Consider the following 19,654-nt stretch of genomic DNA (forward strand, 5'->3'; position numbering starts at 1 on the left):
ACATCACAAATAGCTGTTTTTTTTAAACAGTGTTAGCGTTTTAGGGTGGATTTTTCCTTTAACTAATGCCTTTTATATAAAAATATATCCCTGGTGAGGCACCAATAAGATGACTTGGTGAGATAACAAATATAAGATAAGGTAAGAATATAAAATAGGCCACCAAGCGTAATAAGGTGACAATTAAGTGAGTGACAAAATAACAGCCGGACTCCTCTCTCTGTAACTCTTTGTTGGGAGAAGCGCAGGCCGACACAACACCTCTGCCAGCAAGAGGTGTGAAAGATAATGATGAGACAGGTGTGGTGTGAAGAACGTGATTAGAATGTGCTTGTCTTCTCCAAGTCAATCACACATTGACATCAGTTTTCTTTCTGTAAGATTAAGACTTCAACAATATACAATTAGCCAAAGACATAATGAAATCCAAAGCATATGTAGCATCGAGCTGTTGCTTTTTCACTCATTACAATCAGAATGTCAGCTTATTATCTGTTTGTGTGTGGTTCATGGATGTCAACAAATAGAGCGTGTCAGCTTATTATCTGTTTAAGTGTGGTACATGGATGTCAACAAATAGAGGAAACTGTGCATTCGGTTTTTGATTGTATATTTTTGGCTACCTCTGCTTCAAATGATTTGATGGAGCACATCCAGTCATCTCTCTGTTTAAATTGGTTGTTTGACACAATCCTTTCTCATTGCTCCCAAAATTCCCAAATCATTTGTTTTATCAGCAACTCCTCTTCTCAAGTTCTAGTCGTGAGTGTCTTAGCAACAATATAGCTTTTAAGCTCTTCAAGCTTCCCTTTCAGCAACGCCTGTACAGTCTCATCCACACTGTGTGCTGTGAGTTATTTGGTTTCCAGCAGGAATCAGGTAGAAGCAGGCTGTCTGTGACTACAGGGGACTTCCTGGTCAACACCCAAAGGCCTTATGGGATTTATAGTCATTTCAGGGTGAGAGGTTCCCCAGCAGGTCTGGGGAGATGTACCCTATGGGCATGGCAGGTAGGGCCTTGAGGGGGTGTTGAGGCAGGCAGGGAGGGGGAGACTGGGGGGGAGGGGGGTTGAGGAGCAGGCTGTGCTGACAGTCCACCTCCTGTACCACCGTGTAGTCCGAGACGGGGGCGAGGAACTGGGACTGGGGGGAGTCAGGAAGGATGTAGGGGGACTGGTATTCCCCCACTGTGGCTGGCGGGGGCAGGAAGGCCTCCTGGTGGGGTTTGGTCTCCACGGGCTGAGGGGGGATGGCGTGGTACCCCTCGCCGGGCATGGGGGACGTGGGGGGAGTGCTAATCTGCCGGGCATTGCTCTCTGTCGCATAGCCACTTCCCTCAGGATCCACCACCAACAACTGAAACTGCAGCTCTTTTTGCCTCCCTTCTTTCTTGGCCTCAGTCTCCTCGCCGCCTCCGTTCTCTATTCCCTTCCTCTTTGTCTCCTCCTCCATGGCTGAGGTGCTCTCCTGGGTTCTGAGCTGCTGGCCAGGAGACAGCACCACCCCTCCGGAGGGCATCACATCGCTGACCTGGGCGTAGAAGTCTGTGTTGACCCAGGTCTGAGGTCCTCCAGGCTGGGTGTGGACGAGCGGCCTCTCCCCTCTCTCTGGGGCTGCTGGACTTCTCTCTAAAACATCTAGGGAGGCTTCTGCGTCCTCGGGCTGGCCTGGCAGCAGGGCGGCCATCAGCATGAGGGTGTCTTGGTCGGGAAGATCTGGGTCGTAACAGCTGGCCCGGCCGGAGTCATCATCAGGGAAGCTGACAGACAGAAGGGTGAGGGAGGGGGAGACAGGGGGAGAGAGATAGAAAGAGAGGGAGAAAGAGAGGGAGAGAAGGAATTACCAACTGAAATAAAATACATTAAGGATACAAAAAATTTTAACACAGAAGTAAAGAACTGGCTGAAATCTAATCAGGCTTGTACTCACTTGTAGCCAGTCTTTATATTATCATAGCTAATCTTAAGATTGACTGATTACGGCGTAAAACAACTGCTTGGTTGGATTGTAGGTGAATTTCTGAATCTCTTGGTTGCTGTCGTGCGTTGGTATGTGTGCACATTGTGTGATGTTGTGCAATTGTGATGATGTATAATGGCTATTTTTTTAAAATTTCTATATTTTTTATTAGCCTATACAAGACAATTTAGATAGTTTGGATTTGGTTGGAAAGTGGGACTAGGGACTAGGGTTGTGTGAAGTGTAACTATGTTAACTGTCCCTATCAAATAAACTACTAAATAAATAAATAAGGAGATGAAAGACATATATTGACTTTTTAAACTCTATTTCTATTGTTGTAAAGCACTTTGTAACTCTGTTTTGAAAAGTGCTGTATAAATTAAGTTTATTATCATTATTATTATTATTATATTTCCAGAGCCATCCAGCAGCAAGACAACAACACTATTAAAGAGGAGAATCTCTGCGGTACCTGATGGCATGGGAGCACCCCATGTGTGTGTGCTGGCTGCCGGGCTGGGACAGACCCAGGAGCCGCTGGGTGTCTGAGCCCTGGTCGCCCTCCTTCTCCCCCGGATCTGCATCCTCCGCGTCGACCTCGATGAACTCCACCCAGGGCTCGTCCTGGTAGAAATCTGGGGCGTAGGGGGGCAGGCTACCCATACCGCCGCCGCTCAGGATGAAATTCAGCTCCTCCAGCTTCCCCTTCTGCATTTGTATGAGTTTGTATGAGTGTGGGTTAGTCATAATGAAAAAAAAAAAACCTTCTCAACAATACTTGTGACCTGCATACTACTGCGCAAATATTTAAATGCATCATTCGCAAGCCCAATTCTGTTTGTGTGTACTGCTCTTGTCTGTCCATAGCACAGCAGCATTATCATTTTATTTATTCCTTTTAGGGCCTGATCAACAGTTTCTCTGTGGTTCAGGGGGTCATGTTATTGTGAAAGGAGAAACAGGCAGCCGGTTAAATACATCCCACATCTGGCAATAACACGCCCACAACACAATGATGAAGCAAGGCCCTCTTCACCTGTTATTATCCCTCAATGGCCTTCCTGTCCTTGTTTACTTCAGGAGAAAAGCAACAATGTCTGTTTTTAATCAAAATTACAGTGGATGTGTGATTAGAAAACAATGGTTACACAATACCTTGTATAATCACTTCGCTGAATGAGCAATTCGAAATTCCATGTATTGGCTGCTGTGAATTATTTATGTTTACAATTTCTCTTCCCGCATACATTACTCCAAACACATGCACACACACATGAGGAGATGAACACATCTATATGCACAAACACGCATGGGCATGCTTGCACCTAAACACACGTAGAAAATGCAGTATAACAACACAGTCAGTCACCTTTAGAAGCTCTGGGTCTATGCCTTTAATTTTGGGTGCAGGAACCGGTGGCAACAGAATCACCATTAATCTGAGAAGAGGGAGAGGAGGAGGACATGATGAAGATAATCTCTTAACAGTCGTCAATATTGTGTGTGTGTGTGTGTGTGTGTGTGTGTGTGTGTGTGTGTATATAAGAGAGTGAGAGACAGAGAGAGAGAGAGAGAGAGAGAGAGAATGGCACATATATATTCTTATCATCATCTGAGAGTCTGTTTTCACCTGTGCTGCTGAGAAATGAAGATCAGCACGATGAGAATGAGGGTGCCCACAATCCCAAAAACGAGAAGCAGTGTGACTGGAAATGTGGACTCTAAAACAGAATAAGGAGCAGAACCCACCATCAACATCATCATCATCATCATCACTACATCAGCAGCAGCAGCAGCATCACCACCACCTTCATCATTAAACAACAGATTAATTCCTCCAACCATATGAGCCACACTGATCTTACCTTTGCTGGGAATCTCAGTCACTTGAATGAAGATGGAATCGCTGAATTCTCCAAACTTGGTGAAGGCCTTCATCCTGCAGCGGATGTGCACCTCATACTCTTCTCCTATGTGCAGACCGTAGATTGACTGCTTCGTACTGCCCTGCACGTCCAACTGAGACAGAGAGAGAGAGAGAGAGAGAGAGAGGGGCAGAGAGTTAGACAAGGTAAAAAATAAATGGAGGGATGCAGAGGACAGGAAATTGATTTTACTCAGTTTTAATTAATGAGAAAAAAACAATGACACCCACTCCCCCAGCATGAAAGTTAAGCACATTATGGGTTAGTACTGAAGTTAGGAGTCGTCTTAAGACATCTGCTTATAAAACAGTTCATTTTTTGAGGACAGAATCATTGTTCAAATATTGCCTGAAAAATAATTTCAGGCACAAAAACCTTTCCAAAATGGATATGTAGCATTTTGGAATGAAACCCTTCAAGTATTTGAGGAGAGACATTTGACTGGAGCTAAATGGGGTGCCAAAACGTATGTGTATTTTTGGTAACTGTAACTGTGTCCTTTTCAAAGGTGCAGTTGGTGAGGCATTTCAGATACATTAGTCGAAGAAGAGCCTGTTGTGCTGGAGGACTTAAAGACAGTTTCAGTCTGGCTGGTCAGGCTGTAATGACTATGAGCCTGTGAGTCTGGGGAGGTGAGAGGTCCCATGACCTCTGACCTTCAAATCCCTCCCCTCGCCTCCTTCATCGAAGCTGCATTTTCCCACAGGGCCTTGCTCTGGTTTCCACTGCAGTGCCAACAAAGCTACACTGACTGCTGGGTAATAAGTCAGACTAGGGAACGCTGTGTGTGTGTTTGTGTCTGTGTGCTGTGTGTATGTGTGCCACAGGAGTTTAGGGGGAGGGGAAAGGAAACATGACACTATGCCTCTGTGACCTGCCTCCAAATTACTTTCAAGAATGCGCAAGAGTGTGTGTGAACTTGGGTCTGCATATCTGTATTTGTGCAAGTGTGTGTGTGTGTGTGTGCAAAAAAGAGATAGATAGAGAGGGAGGTGTGGGGGGGGGGGGGGGGGGGGTAAGGGAGAGTGAAACAGAGAGAGAGAAACTCACTGCTTCCCAGTCAGTGCTGTTTCTCCCCCTGTACTGGATCTCGTACTCCACACGGATCCATCCCGCCGTGACGTCTGCTGTGGGCGGCGGCTCCCAGCGGATCATGACGTCGTAGAGCAACCTGGAAGGACTCATGTTCAGCAGGGTCCAGTTCAGGGCCACTGGGGGATCGGGACGCACTGCCGGGAAACAACGGCAAAGTTCACAGAGTTTGAACGAACACACAGAGAGTTTGATGATTTGACATACATACATTTGGCTTTAAAAATGGCTTTGAACGCACTTGATCACGCATGGCTGAATTGGTAATGGCTTTAATACTGCAAGGCACTCTGGATAAAAGTGCCCACCAAAGGAAATATATATTGCATTAGTCAATGGTGAATTTCAAAGAATTTATACAGATGCAGTCACTAATGTAATATGCCTCTATGGTGTATCTCAGCCCACAGAGCTAAATTATTTTAATAGTATCCCTTGTGTACTGTTGTTTTTCTCTCTCTTTGATATTTCCCCTTGAAGGCTTCTACCATTTACTGGTTAATTGCGTTAGACTTTGGATCTATTAATCATATGTATTTTTGTCTGTAACTGCATGTGTTACTGCTTTCTTGGCCGGGTCTCCCCTGAAAAACAGCTTCTTTTTTTTTTTTATCTAATTAGTACTTACTAATAAGCTAAACTAAACTAAAATGAAATTCTGCTAAATAATCAATGTAATCATAAACATCATTAATCCTCAACATCGATTCAGTGTTTTGCTTCACACTTTGTACTCTTTTCATATTGTGTTCATTTCCCCTATACCTACGTATGTCCAGTAGTGGAGAAGACAGCATCCCACTGTTATCTATAAATATACGTTGGTAGCCATTTTCTATACATGAAAGCATACAGCTTAGAAACGAAGGTTACTCGATGAAAGAGATATCAGCAAACATATGACAATCCCACGTGACGCATCTATCAGCATCTTCTACAGTCTTTGCTAGATAAAGACCCTTGGATGTTCAAACATTTACCATCTAAACGCTGGGACCATGTATTCAATATCTGACACTTGCTGTGATATTGACAAGCATGTGACATTTGCCGGGTCTGGTTGAGCTGATACGCAGCAGCAAGTGGCATTTCCTTTCCCCACTGTGCAAGCAGTTTATCACACAACCCATTTGGCTCTGTCTCCCTGTATATGAATCTACTCAGCATCCTGCAAAAATCCTCAATCTCCAATACTGCTATTTCCAACGCTACTTTTTCAGCACATCTAGAACATGGTTCATGATGACGAGTCCAAAGACATGGATGCCAAAAATGCATGGGACATTTTGAAGGGAAACGAGGACACGGACTCTGAAATCCCCCGGTTCCAGGCTTGGCCACTAACCGATATTCTCCACAGTGAAGCAGTCATCCTCGTTGAAGTAGGTGATGTTGTTTTGAGTGCGCAGCTGCATGCAGTAGGGGATCCAGATGGATGTGTGGTTTGTGTCAAAAAAGCATTCCCTCTTTGAATGGTTATATTCTGGACACTCCTTCCATTCACTGGTGGGGGAACTGAGAGAGGAGAGGGGAAACAATAGAGGAGGGAAGAGAAAGACGAGGACAGTGATCACAGATGTTTAGTATTACTATTGTATGGTCACCTTTTGCCTGTGAGTAAACCCCAGGTAAAGTGGGACAGAGAAGCAAAGCAGACTCACTCTTTCTTTAGGTAGAAGACTCTGAGTGCTCCGGGGGAGGACAGGTTGTGGAAGCTGCCTGTGCTCCACCAACAGCGGAATGTCTCCTGTTCCCTCGATATACACTTTGTGAAATGAGGTTCAAAGGGAGCTGAGAGACAGAGAGAGAGAAAGGCAAAGAGAGAGGGAAGGATCAGAGAGAACAAAGACAGAGAGAGAGAGTTAGATTCCATTAGGCTAATAAAAAAACCAAACAGAAAAGGGAACATTTACTTAAATCGACCAGTAGGAATTGCAACAACATCGATACGACCCTGATGAAGACCAGTAGGAATTGCAACAACATCGATACGACCCTGATGAAGACCTATGTCGGTCGCAACGCGTTGGTCATTTTAAATACATATTGCCATGTAAAATAAAGGCATTTTAATTTTGCACAAACCCTACAGTGTGCCTTGGATCGTTTTTGAAGGAGACTTGCATTCTACATTTTTTATTGAGACCATATTCCACTCATGCAATGAGCCCTTCACAAGATGGAATAAGCACAGAACACCTGAAGTATCCAAAGAGCACCTGTATGTGATCACCACAAAGACCCAGCAGCACTTCTACTCCATTGTCTTCAACATCGATATAAGTGTCTGGAACACCTCCATCTCCACCCCTCCCATCCCCTTAAACTGTCAAAGCCTGTAATTGACACAAACAATAAAGTCACATTTTCACAACAGAGACGAGTAAACTATCTGATTAGAGCAGAGATTCAACGGAAACGTCTAGTGAAGTCAGATTATATCACAATGCAAAATACTGTAATAATAACACTGTTTTGTCAGGCTTATTAGCCTTTGTAGCTTCGTAACTGAAATGCGATGCCAGTTGCTCGCTCGTAGCACTGTCCTCCATCTTTGAGGAGCTCAAAATGAGAGTATAGGGTGGGGGAGAAGAGATTGGTAGTGTCAAGGAGTTTTTGTCCCAAAACACTAGAAGCCAGAAAGTGGGTTTTGACAGGCAGAAATATCAGTATCTGGCAAAGTAATCAAGGAGCGACTGGTATTGATCAACAACCCTATCAACTCCCCGCAGATATATTATGGTCATTTTGAGCAATGGGGCAGTAAAATTCTTACTTATGGCCCCTTTAATATGAAGTGTTCCTCTTGCTGTACAGGAAGGTCTCCAAGCACATATGGCTCTTAAGTATGAAAACAACTTGTTGAAGGACATAGTAAGAGCTGCTATCCAATTCCACAGTCATTCTTCAGTAGCATGTGGCGGCAATTTTGTCGCAGGGCCTTACTCCCGACTTTCTACATACTTACACATACTAATACAACCATCACATACTTTCAGTGATGGGAAGTTACGTCCTACCTGCAGCTGCCGACTGCCATGAGAAAAACACACTACTTTCTGATGAAAGCCATGTAATGAGCAGTGGTGGAAACGCCTTCGGGTGGTGGGAGAAAACACTGTTTGAAAGGCAATGATCTAGTTCTCATAGATCTAGTGTACAATTTATGGAAATGTAAACTTTCATCATGTCATCTGTCTTATCTATCTATCTGTGTGCATGTAAGTATGTGTGTATGGAAACAACTTGTTGAATCACAGAGTTATATTGCGTAAAGAGCCATTATCCAATTTCCGTCACCGTGTCTTTATAGCCCGTCTGATTATGGATCCATCCACGCATATTTCACACTATCTCTCTCCTCGCTTCTCCTCTGTTCCATCCTTCGGCCCTGACTAAGCCCTTTCCACCCCGGCCTCTCCTCATCACCAATCCCCCACCGCCTCCCTCTGCTGTCAGAGGCCAGTTTCTCATCCAGCTGAGAGTCTCGGGCTTTTGGTGCAACCATAAATAAGCAACTGAAGGTATCATTGATTTCTGCTCTGCCCTCTCTCTCTCTCTCCATCTGTGCTCTCTCCTCACTGGCTGCAGTATAAATCACACGCAGACCCAGAATGTAAACATGCTTGACACACACACACACACGCAAGAGAGACCTAGAGAGAGACCAGAGCAATACTCAGCAAATGACAGAAACAGCAAGGCATCATAGATAGGACAGCGAGTTTTTAAACATTAAATAGAAACAATCTCCATCCCTTCTCACACAGACTCAACTAGTTAGCGCTGAGTTCCACAGAACTGAGACTTACTTAAAACAAGATGAGATAGGATGTCAGCAAGATGTGCATACACCGTGCGCGCACACACACACACACAGATAAACACTAACACACATTGTCTGCCACTGAACCTGAACACACTTCTAACCACACAGACGCCTCCAACAAAAACGGTCAGCCCCACCCCACCATGCATTACGTGCTGCACCACTGTCTTCCACAACTGCCGCTCTGCAGCGAACGCACATACTTGTCATTCAGTTATTCACTCAGAATATACTGTAAATCACTACTTCGACCACTTGCCTTACTTTCTATGCGATGCCAATGCAAACCTCATATTTCATTGCATTCCTACGTAGCCGTGCCTCTCTCTCCCTCTTTTTCTCCCCCTTTCCCACCTTCCCTCCCTTCATCTCCTGCACACTGTCGTTCTTCCCAGAGCTTTGCTATTTCAACTCTCCCTCCCTCCCCCATCCAACAAATTCCTGCTGCCTCCATCAAAGAGCTTTCTGCAGCCACGAGATGCCAACGGGAATCTGAAACTATAGCAGAACAGCTTACATACTTTTTTTTTTTCCTGAGAAACAATTAAGCAACAAAATGATATCACACCTTTAGTAGAAATCATTAAGCCTTGGCAAACACATGTCTTTAGACTATCATACATCTCTTAATAATAATTAAATTATCCATCAACATTCCCTCAAGCTTGTGCTTGAGGGAATGTTGATGCGTAATTTCATCAACAATTTCAACCAACACAATTTTTTCATTTATTTTTGTTCCTTACAATGTTATTCATCGATTTTGTCATTTGCCATCTTCGCTGTGTTCATTTTACAATTTTGCTGCATGTCAGCTGCTGGGAAGTTCCCCAAATTAAAAGACATAAACATATTTACTTTTTCTAAATGTCATCTCACCACAGTTGGTCTAGTCTGGGCGGAGAAGACTAGAAAGCAGACAGGCAGTGTTTTGAAAGCAGGATATCTCCATAAAGAATGGGGCCCTGTTAGTAAAGGTCAGGGGCCACAGTCATTTTTTAAAGTTGTTTGCATTTTTGAACCTGACTCTGGATGGCTCAGGCTGCAGTCGAAACTAAAATGTGTCAGAGGTGGAAGGTTATGCAGAAACACCTGGAGAGACTCACATTCTCAGCTAATTCTCAGCCTCTCCCTCTCTCACACTCAGTCACTCATGCTGTATATTTATTTCCTGGTTTGGTTGTTGACATGTGAGATAAGTCTTGTGTCTGACATACAGTTGTGCTGTAGGGGGGTTGATAGGGACATTGATCAACACCGATGACTCATCAATTACTTTGTCAAGTGCTGTGATTTCTGGCTTTCAAAACTAGCTTTCCAGCTTCTATTCTCAGTTTTGGAACAAAACTCCCCGCCCACTGGAATTTCAAGACACTCCCAATCCCCTTAAAAGCCTTGCTCTCAAGCCAAAAAAAGACAAAGCCATGTTATTATTATTACAGCATTTTGCATCATGATATTTTACCCCTTCACTAGCTGTTTTTGTTGGATTTCAGCTCTCATTAGCTAGCTTTCTTGTCTCTGTAGAGAAAGTGTGACAACAGGCTTCTGTAATTCAAGGGGACAGGAGGGGGGCAGCAGAGACTTGTGTAGGAGATCAGTTACATCAATGTTGCAATTCCTTCTGGTCGCCAATAGTCGCCCTTTAATATAACCAGGCTAGTTTACGGATGACGGTAACATAACAAACTGCGGTCATGTATAGTAACAAATTGTCAGCATAGCAGATTTGGCTTTATAATTTATAACTTTTTGGGAAATAAATGAGAATAAGTAAATGTAATGTACCATTCCATCAACATATTGTACCATGATCAACTTCTTTAATATAAAATGTATCAGTATTGCACATCTCATTCTGGATTTATGCTCTAAGTAAAAGACGTATTACAGGACTTTCTACATAATGTGGCAAAAAAACAGCAATTATTCAAGTTGTAACCGGTTCACCAGCCAGCAGGCAATGTCTTGACAGCATGATGTCTAATTACTCGTCTTGCAAAGGCTGGCAGTTTTGTCGCAGTGCCTCCAACTGTCTACATATTTATACGTACTAGTACATAACCATCACATACTTTCAATGATGGGAAGCTAAATCCTGCCTGTACCTGCCAACTGCCACGTAATGAGCAGCGGGGGGAAAGCCTTCGGCTAAAGAGAGAGAAAACACTGCTCCATTTATGAGATGAAACAATCTTGTTCTATGATTTACGGACATTTTTGTTCTTCTTATCTAAGTGTGTGTGTGTGAGTGTGTGTGAGTGTGTGTGTGTGTGTGTGTGTGTGTGTGTGTGTGTACTTGTCTCTGGCCGTCCCTGCATCTGCCTGTCTTTCTGGGCTGTGTGTGCTCCTTAAACTGAAAAACAGCTCTTAGGTTCGCTTCCTGTCTTTATCAGTCCATACAGAGTAGCTAGGAAACCGCTTGTGCCTATCTGCCTAGACATCAGCTTTAGCCATTAAGGTTTAAAATCCACTAAAACGCCTAAATAAAGCACTTTTCCCCAGCCATTGTGCCAGCTGGTGAACAGCATTAAAAAGGCAGTGAGAAAGGAGCAATCAGGCTTTATCAGTGACCATATTGTGAAACGCTTGACTAATTGTCGCGAAGAGCGAGAGGGATATGGGGCTGATCCTGTGAATTACCACTTTTTCCAGCTCATTTGCAGATGTAAGTCAGCGCTGAGGTTAATAACGCTTAAAAAGGCAGCTAAAAGGAGAGAGGGGAGGGGAGGATGAGAGACTGACAGAAAGAGAGAGAGAGAGTGAGTGAGTATGTGTGTGTTATTTTATGGATTATAGAAGTTATAATTCATCATTTAAGTTATTAGCCAATATCAGTCTTTTGCCTACAAAACAGAAACACTTTGGAGAATGAAATCATCTATATTTATTATGTATCAGAAAAATTGGAGATATAGCATTTTGGAATTAAACTCATGAGAGCTAAAAGTCAAATTGATTGTTCAACACAGTTTCAGACGATCAGTCATGTAACCGATTACATCCTGTTTCTCATGATGGGGCACTGTGACATTTTATAGTGCATAAATTATTATGGACTTATTATTATGGCCTTGTTTTGATGGTAAAACATCCATGAAACAGTAGGCCTACCTTATTTTTTCCTACTTAGTGACAGATAAATCTGAAAAAAATCTGCTCACAGTCTAACCTCTGACACCGGCAGAAAAACATACAACAATCAACTAGATCTATCACTCTGCTTCTTGGGGCTGTAGGTGTGTGTGTGTGCGTGTGTGTGTGCATAGGTGGGTGTTTTTATAGACATAGACACACACACACATACACACACAATGGACACACAGACGGTGAGTGTTTCTCTGTCATGTTATTAGCAGATAAATTGATTTGATTGCCCTTGTTTGTGGAGAAAACACTCGTACACACATACACACACACACACACACACACACACACACACACACACAGACACACAGTGAACAGAGGAACCTGTTGTCCCCAATTTCCTCACTCAGACACACAGCTCGTATTCTTCTGTCAACTGACTGTCAAGAGCACAAACACAATTACATGCCACTCAACGCAGACTTACCACCGCAAGTCTGTGTGTGAGTCTGTGTAAGTGTGTGTTGGAGAGAGAGGGAGAGAGATAGAGAGATAGAAAGATAGTGAGAGATCAGTTTACATACAAGCCTAACAAGGCGAGCATAATGTCTGATCATGTTAACTGAGATAATAACACACTGTTAATAATGTATGGGAAGGACACATCTGATCACTCCTGAAATCTGAACTTTTCTGATGGAACATCTATCACTCAAGCCACGCTCTTCAAAGCACCGCTCTGCTTGGCATTGACAGCCATGATGAAGGCCGAAGGCATTACATTTCTAGACTAGACACACACACAAACACTTTCAGTCAGATACGTAATCAGACATGTGTGTAAAAAACTGTTAAAAAACACTGACTTCTGACTTCCATCTCACTACCAGATTATCCGAATCGTTTTCTTCTGCATAATCAGTGAATGTGTGTGTGTTTCTGTTTAACAGATGGAGTTACTGGCAGCGCATACTGGCATTGTGCTAAGAGTAAAAGTGCCTGACGGTCTGCCAATGCCGAGTCCCACATTTATACCCCACCACCAATACACACATACATACACCCTGTGCACGCACTTTCTCCAGCACACACCAACAGACGCACCAACATGCGTGTGCAGCAGACAGCGTCGTTTGTCTTCCACACGCAACGTGTCCTGGATGGTGAGGAAGAGAAAGAAAGAGAGGAGCAAAAGAGGGAGAGAGAAAGGACAGGAGGGGGGGGGGGGGACACAAAATCTGGAAAATTCGCACAGCCATTTCCTATATTTCACAATTCTTTCCATACTTTTGTTCTCAGCTTGGCCTTTAGTTTTAGCCTGGAGCCTTGCTATGGCACAGACAGTTGTATTTTAATTTGGGGAAAGAGGGAAATGAAAACGCTCGTTCTGGTCTTGGTAGCAGAGGTAAAATGTTGAGTCAGGGGGCCATGTGACATTCTTGGATGGGGTTGAGAGCGAGAGAGAGAGAGAGAGAGAGGGGGGGGGGGGGGGGAAGGTGAGATACTGCAACAAGATACAAACAAGGGAATGCAAACAGGTGATATAAATAACAGCCAACATGCACACTCAGTTTAACACACACGTGCAAACACACTGCCCTCCCACCTAAAATACAAAACCGGGCACAGGATTATGAAAAGTGCCCTTGTCCCACTCCTTGAACAAGTCCTGCCTTTCATCCCAGCTGCACACAACAGAGCCGTGCCTTTCTTCCCTTTTCCAGTTTGGGACCCCAGGTTGACAAACTACGCTTCTCTCCATCTGATACTCATTATCCCCATCAGTACCCATCGCTTTGAAGTCTAACAGACACAGCCTGGCCTGTCCAGCCTCACATGCGGTGACCCAGTCAGCTTAGGCTGCTCCCAGCCATTTATTGGCCTGAACTAATGATGCTGATCTCCTCTAATGCTATCACAGCCCACAGGATTGGCTTAGTTATGTCATATTAAGTCCAAGTGAGAGTAAATATAGATGAGTAGAGGGGCGAGGGGGGCGTTGGGTTACAGGAATGGACACCAGACTTACACACACACACACACACACGTACAACTATGCTCACATACAAAATCTCTCTCTCTCTCTGTTTCTTTGATTTGACCTATTCCACTACACTGAGCCCGGCACTTCAGCACTGAGTCAGACGTTTTCACACGGGACGAGGCAACACGTTGAGTTCAGCCTCTGACTGTGAGGCCTCACACCGAAGTGTTAGATCCCTCTGTGAGCAGTGGGCCTGCACGTCCCTGCAGCTGTTTATGTTACAATCTACACTCCTCTTGGTTAAATCAACACAACGCTGCACTTCTTATGCAACATGGGCCTAAGATGTGTTCCTTTAACTTTTTCCTATAACTGCAGCGCGCCTCAATCCACCCCGCTGCCTATAAACCTTTCCATTTTGATGAACTCCAGTTTCATCTAACTCCCTTTCCATCACAGAGCCTTCCTCCATCGTCCCACCATGTGTTCTCCCTCCCACCATCTACACTTTCCATATCTCCCTTGCTTTCTAAGTTTCCAACTTTGTGTCTAACTTCAGACAGTGTATCCCACACTTGGCCCAACTGCGCTGCTCAGAGCAAACACACCCACTGCTTCTCTTTGAAGGAGATGTAATTGTAGATTGTGTGTGTACGGCCCAGGCAGACCAAACCTCTGCGTGGTTACCACTGGTTACCGCCTCTGTGGCCGGAGAACAAGCACACAGATGAGCCTCACTCAACAGGATCAATGGGCCTGAAGAGCAAGTCCTCCTGAGACACAGATAGACAGACACTCAAGAGAGTGAGTGGGGTAGAGAGAGAGGGAGTGTGTGTGTGTGAGAGATAGACAGAGATAGAGAAAGACAAATGACTAACATAGACTATAATAACTCTGGTAAACCTTTAATTATAGAGGCGCATCTCCAAACGTCTCCTCTATGCTTGTTAAGCGGCTGGCTATCCAGAAAAAAACCCCAAAAAAACAAAAAAAAGAAAAACTTCCTGGAAGGCTCTTTAAGTTCACCCAGGAGCAACTGCCAAAATATTCTGAAAACAACCCCAAAAGCACAGTGTTAAGGGTTACTCAACTACTCCACAAGATGGGATGATTTCTGCAACATCCTGCATGTGACTGAAGGAGAGTGGTGGGTAAAAGGTCAAACACGGACCGTTTCAAATACAAACCCAAGTGGGGAGAGCAGGTGACAGGATCGGTGGCTATACAGTGGCAAGCCTGAGAAATGTGCAGGCTGCGTGTGTTTGCTCATGCTATCAGCGGCTGCTTTTTGTTTACAGATGTTTAACGGTTGTTGAGGAAGACCAGGGCTACCACAACTCTTGTTGGAAACCAATCAAACAATGGAAGGAGCTGCACCGGTCTGAAAGTTTGATTGTTTAACCTTACCTGGCTATCACCTGTTGTCTGGGAGCTTATCAAAACCCACAGAGATAAAGCTATTTACTGCCGCTTTTGGACAAATTCAAAGTCAGGTAGGGTTAAAAGGCCTAAGGGCAAAGACACTGCGCTCAAAACTCTCTGTGTTGTTTTACCAATTCATTTACATTAAAGTGTATGTAGACATATGGTCTGTTTTACACTAGTGCTTTTACTGTAAATATGATCACAACATAACATCCTATGACTGCGCTGAAATCAATTGTTTTGTGTGTGAACAGTATAGGTAGATTACCAGTGAAATCAATTTTGCTGATAATATCAGTGTACTGACATAACTGGTGGGCCCTGTTTTATATAAGAGAGGACATCACAACATGTAACTTCTGAAACTGACAAGCTCACGTTTTCACATGTTACCACTTGTCTATGCAGTGTTTCCCCTAGGATGGAGTTGTAGCAGCGGAGGTGAAGCGCACGCGTGCACAAAAATTTGATTTGATATGATTGTTAAAACATCTGAGAGATCAAGCCCCAAACTGCTCCATATGTTAGATGTGGTACTCGCCATGGTCAGCTGTATAGTACAGCCAAGGCTTGAATCTTGGGTTCTCCACCCACCCCGGATCAAAACCAGATTGCCTATGAGTACTCGGGCGTGCTGTAGCGGCAGCCGGTCTTGCTCTTATTGGTCCTGCTCTTTCTGGTCCTCCTACCTCTCGCTCCTCCTGGTACAGCAACAGCAGCAGCAGCTGCACTTTGCTCCTCTCCTCTATGCTCCTGTCCTGCTTCTCCTTCACTTCCTCTGCTCTGGCCTCCACTCACCTCTGAGCTTCCCTGCCTCACCGCCTGTCCTGTCTAGTAGGAGATACAGTCAATAAAATTGTATTTGGCAACATGTAAAACCACTTAAAAACTTGGTATCTCCAAAAAATTGTGTATCCATTTGCTCCCCTTTCAAAACATTGCTGCCAGACAGCAGAGAGACCCACTTCTCCTCCCCCCTAACTTTACCTAACTAACCTCCTCCTCATCACCACGGTCATCACTTCTCCTTCTTCTTTTGATCAGCCAGTCATTTAAACTCATCTGAAAATTCAAACATGTGATTTGACAAACAAGCTATTAGTTTATGTGTGACCCATATCACCCACTGGGTGACGTTTACATCCACTGGGTGTTAGCTAGCAGCTAGCTAGCTGTCATTCATTCTTCCAATTATTCATTCTTAACTGTCCTTTTTTCCAGAATTAACTTGCATCACCACACTGTTGTATTATCAAACAGTGTTAATTTACTTAAATGTAATGACATTTTCAATGATAAAATAACTTACATTTATGACGTTTCTTTAAGGGAATCCTATCCAAATAATATGTAACGTTAATATCTCTGTGAGGGAATCTGTCAGTTGTCTTTGAGATTGACAGCTTTCGCGTGTCACGGTGGCCCTCGCGCATAGTAAGGCCCGCCTCCAGGAAGAAGAAAACAATGGGTGCATCGGTCAGCATCTGGTCAGCATTGCTTGCTTCATTGTTGACATCTACCCGGTGCTTGTTGTTATAATCGCTGTGCTGACATTATCAGGTAAGTGCAAAGTTTCTTGTTTACTCACAGTAAACTTACTGCTTTACTCACAGGTGTGTGAATTGACCTGGATATGAAGCGTCCGTAGCGCAAAATAATATAAGCGCTCCCATTTGGAGCATATAGGGGAAACACTGCTATGGTAGTAGCTTATCAGGAAACAAATCACCTCTGACTCTGATTCTTAAACCAAAAAAAACAACAAAACTACGTACCTTACCCGATGTGCCTCCTCTCCCCAACACAAGCTCTCTTTTTCCAAACCGTGACCGAAAGCAAGAGCAATTACTGAGAATTTCTCATACTCAGCCAAAGACCTATTACAGTCATTAATTCCTTATCAGAATGCCAACAGCTGCCTATAACCGTGACAGCTTAATCCAAATGGGAGCGCTTGCATTTAGCCTGTTAACCATTGGCCCATGGTGCAGTGGGCGCTCACACAGGAGGGGAGAGCTGTCAATCCACAACCAAAATCTGTACATTCAATAAGGTCAAAACAATTATAACAAAACCACAGTTTCCTTGACAACAGTGCAAATAAAAGTTTAGTGGCTGTGGCACCAGACTTGCACCATAAATCTTCAAGCAGGGACAAGCCAAACTGGTTACATTCAACCATCAAAACTGTGGAGCAGAAAGAAACACATGTACACAACGCATGTTAATTGAATCGATGTTCTCACACACTAGTGCCATATCAGCCCATTGAGCTGTTTATTTTCCTCAAAACTTGACTCAGTCGGCTAATACTTGGCCTAAACCACAACCAGGCAGGGTTTAGCCTCAATGTTCACTGCATTTGAGAATACTTGCCAATACTCATGCAGATGTAAATGAATATTTGATTAAAGCCATAAGGTGAGGAAATCTTCCAAGTCTTATAATAAAACACACAAACACACACACACACACAAGCAATGAGTCACACACACACAGAGATGAGTAAATAAAGGAATAACATAAATACACAGAAACAAAAATAAAACCAATCATCTCCAATCATAATGTCCATTCTAGAATATTTTTTCCACATGCACCCCACTACACTGATTCCAAACCTGAACTTACATGCAGAGAAGCACGGCCTCCTGCAAGATGTGCATTTGCGGTGATGAATATTTAAATCCAGGCATGTCCACCTTCACATTATGATAAGTAGTTTCTGACTTAAGTCCATTTGTAGGCTCTTTTTCATGCGCACATGAAAGGCCAAACCCTCAAAACAAGAAATCTGCACACTATGAAATGAGTCATAAAAACTTCAAGGAAATTAATTGGACTGTGCAATGCTGTTAATTGGACTATGAATAATTGGAATGGTATTTAAAGCTATTTGATGACTCTCCACAAGCACACAAACAAGACGTGTCCTGCCATTTATGGGCTCTTGTTTTGAAGGGATCATCAAGAAAGAAAGGTACATGACAGCCTGACAGCATGAGACAGGCCTCTGTCTCATGCTGTCAGTTCTTAATGGCTGTGAGCAGATGCACCCATGAATATATTGGCTAGACACTGATGGGCAAAGACGCACACTCAAGGACGGATTCCATTATGTTGTTATCGGTGCCATCAGTTGTGTGCGTGTGATCATCAAGACGCCAAGTGCATAAGAACAAATTCACAACAAGAGAAAAATACAACACTCCTTCAACTAGAATTGATTTGGCATATCATACAGAAATGACCCAAATAAGTGTTTGCACAAAGTTTCAATGCAACAAGCAATGCAGATGGAGAGTGGCTTGTCGGTGAGTTGAGCAGAAAGCAGCTGCCATTAAGAAACTCATCTTTTGGTATAAAAATAATTTTTGATATAAAAATAATTCAGCAATTTCTTGTAGGCAACAATGCAGAATAACTTAAATCATTTCAGATTTTGTAAAGCAAATTATGTGTTATAAAAAAAATATGTGGTTTATTCCAATTTATGTCCCAAGGGCATTTTGCAAATTCAGTCTTTGCACGTCATCCTTACCAAAACTGAATTACAGGCGCATGATATTTGAAGGCAATGCCTCAACTTAAGGACATGAAAAGCAGAAAATCCACGGCCTGATTTTCCACCATACCAGTTTGAAGGACAAATAAGCCAACCTGTTCACTAAGCCTGTGTGCAAGCAAAGGCATGTCTAAAATCCTCAGTGTGTACATCAAATAGCCTAAGTCTGAATAGAAACAGCTCAAATGTGCGTATCTCAATTCGACCCACGTAACTTCCCGCAGTCTAAATCAGGCCCTTACTACTGTAAAGGTTCTCATAGGAATTGGTTGCTTGTCCAAACTGCAAAGAAAGAATACTACTCCCAAGACTGGGGAGACAGCAGCACCCAAGAATCAAACTCAAACTTTCTTTTTTAATGAGACATTGTTTTGACAAAGAAAGCAGCAGTTGCGATCCATTCTTGGGAGTTCCTGTATCTTGACTTTTTTTTTTTTTTTTTAAATCATGCACTATTCTAGCATATACTTTAAATAAACAAGCATTCTGGAGGCCCGGGCCAAGGCTGCAGGACTGCACACTTTCACCCAGTTCCAGTTGCAATGGCTCGAGTCCATCGAAGCAGATGCCAATTCATCACAAGGCTATTACTCTCAGCCCAATTTCATGATTGTGTTCTGCACTGACTGGACAAACTCTGAGCATACATTGTGAAAATGATGTGGTGAAAGACAACATGGTTGATTGTGACATTCCTTAATCATGGCCTCCTAGATTGCTGCAGGGATTGTAAGAGGTCTGGTGTTAAATTCTATTAAAAAATAGGATCAGCCTTTCTTTCTCAA

General features: G+C 43.5%; 1 protein-coding gene across 1 annotated transcript in view; it reads right to left on the bottom strand.

Annotated features, from left to right (window-relative positions):
- Nucleotides 1–329: 329 nt before the first annotated feature.
- ghra (growth hormone receptor a) overlaps nucleotides 330–19,654 on the bottom strand; it is a 51,737-nt gene continuing 32,412 nt past the window's right edge. The window contains exons 3-10 of the mRNA XM_071894754.2: nucleotides 6,641–6,770; nucleotides 6,325–6,494; nucleotides 4,938–5,116; nucleotides 3,828–3,981; nucleotides 3,593–3,683; nucleotides 3,332–3,401; nucleotides 2,435–2,670; nucleotides 330–1,759 (exon numbers count right to left, since the gene is read on the bottom strand). Of these exons, the coding sequence (XP_071750855.2) occupies nucleotides 955–1,759; nucleotides 2,435–2,670; nucleotides 3,332–3,401; nucleotides 3,593–3,683; nucleotides 3,828–3,981; nucleotides 4,938–5,116; nucleotides 6,325–6,494; nucleotides 6,641–6,770 (1,835 nt within the window). The 3' untranslated portion in view covers nucleotides 330–954. The remainder of the gene's footprint in view (nucleotides 1,760–2,434; nucleotides 2,671–3,331; nucleotides 3,402–3,592; nucleotides 3,684–3,827; nucleotides 3,982–4,937; nucleotides 5,117–6,324; nucleotides 6,495–6,640; nucleotides 6,771–19,654) is intronic.

This window comes from Centroberyx gerrardi, chromosome 8 (genome assembly GCF_048128805.1).
Source record: "Centroberyx gerrardi isolate f3 chromosome 8, fCenGer3.hap1.cur.20231027, whole genome shotgun sequence".
In the NCBI taxonomy this organism is placed as follows: domain Eukaryota; kingdom Metazoa; phylum Chordata; class Actinopteri; order Beryciformes; family Berycidae; genus Centroberyx; species Centroberyx gerrardi.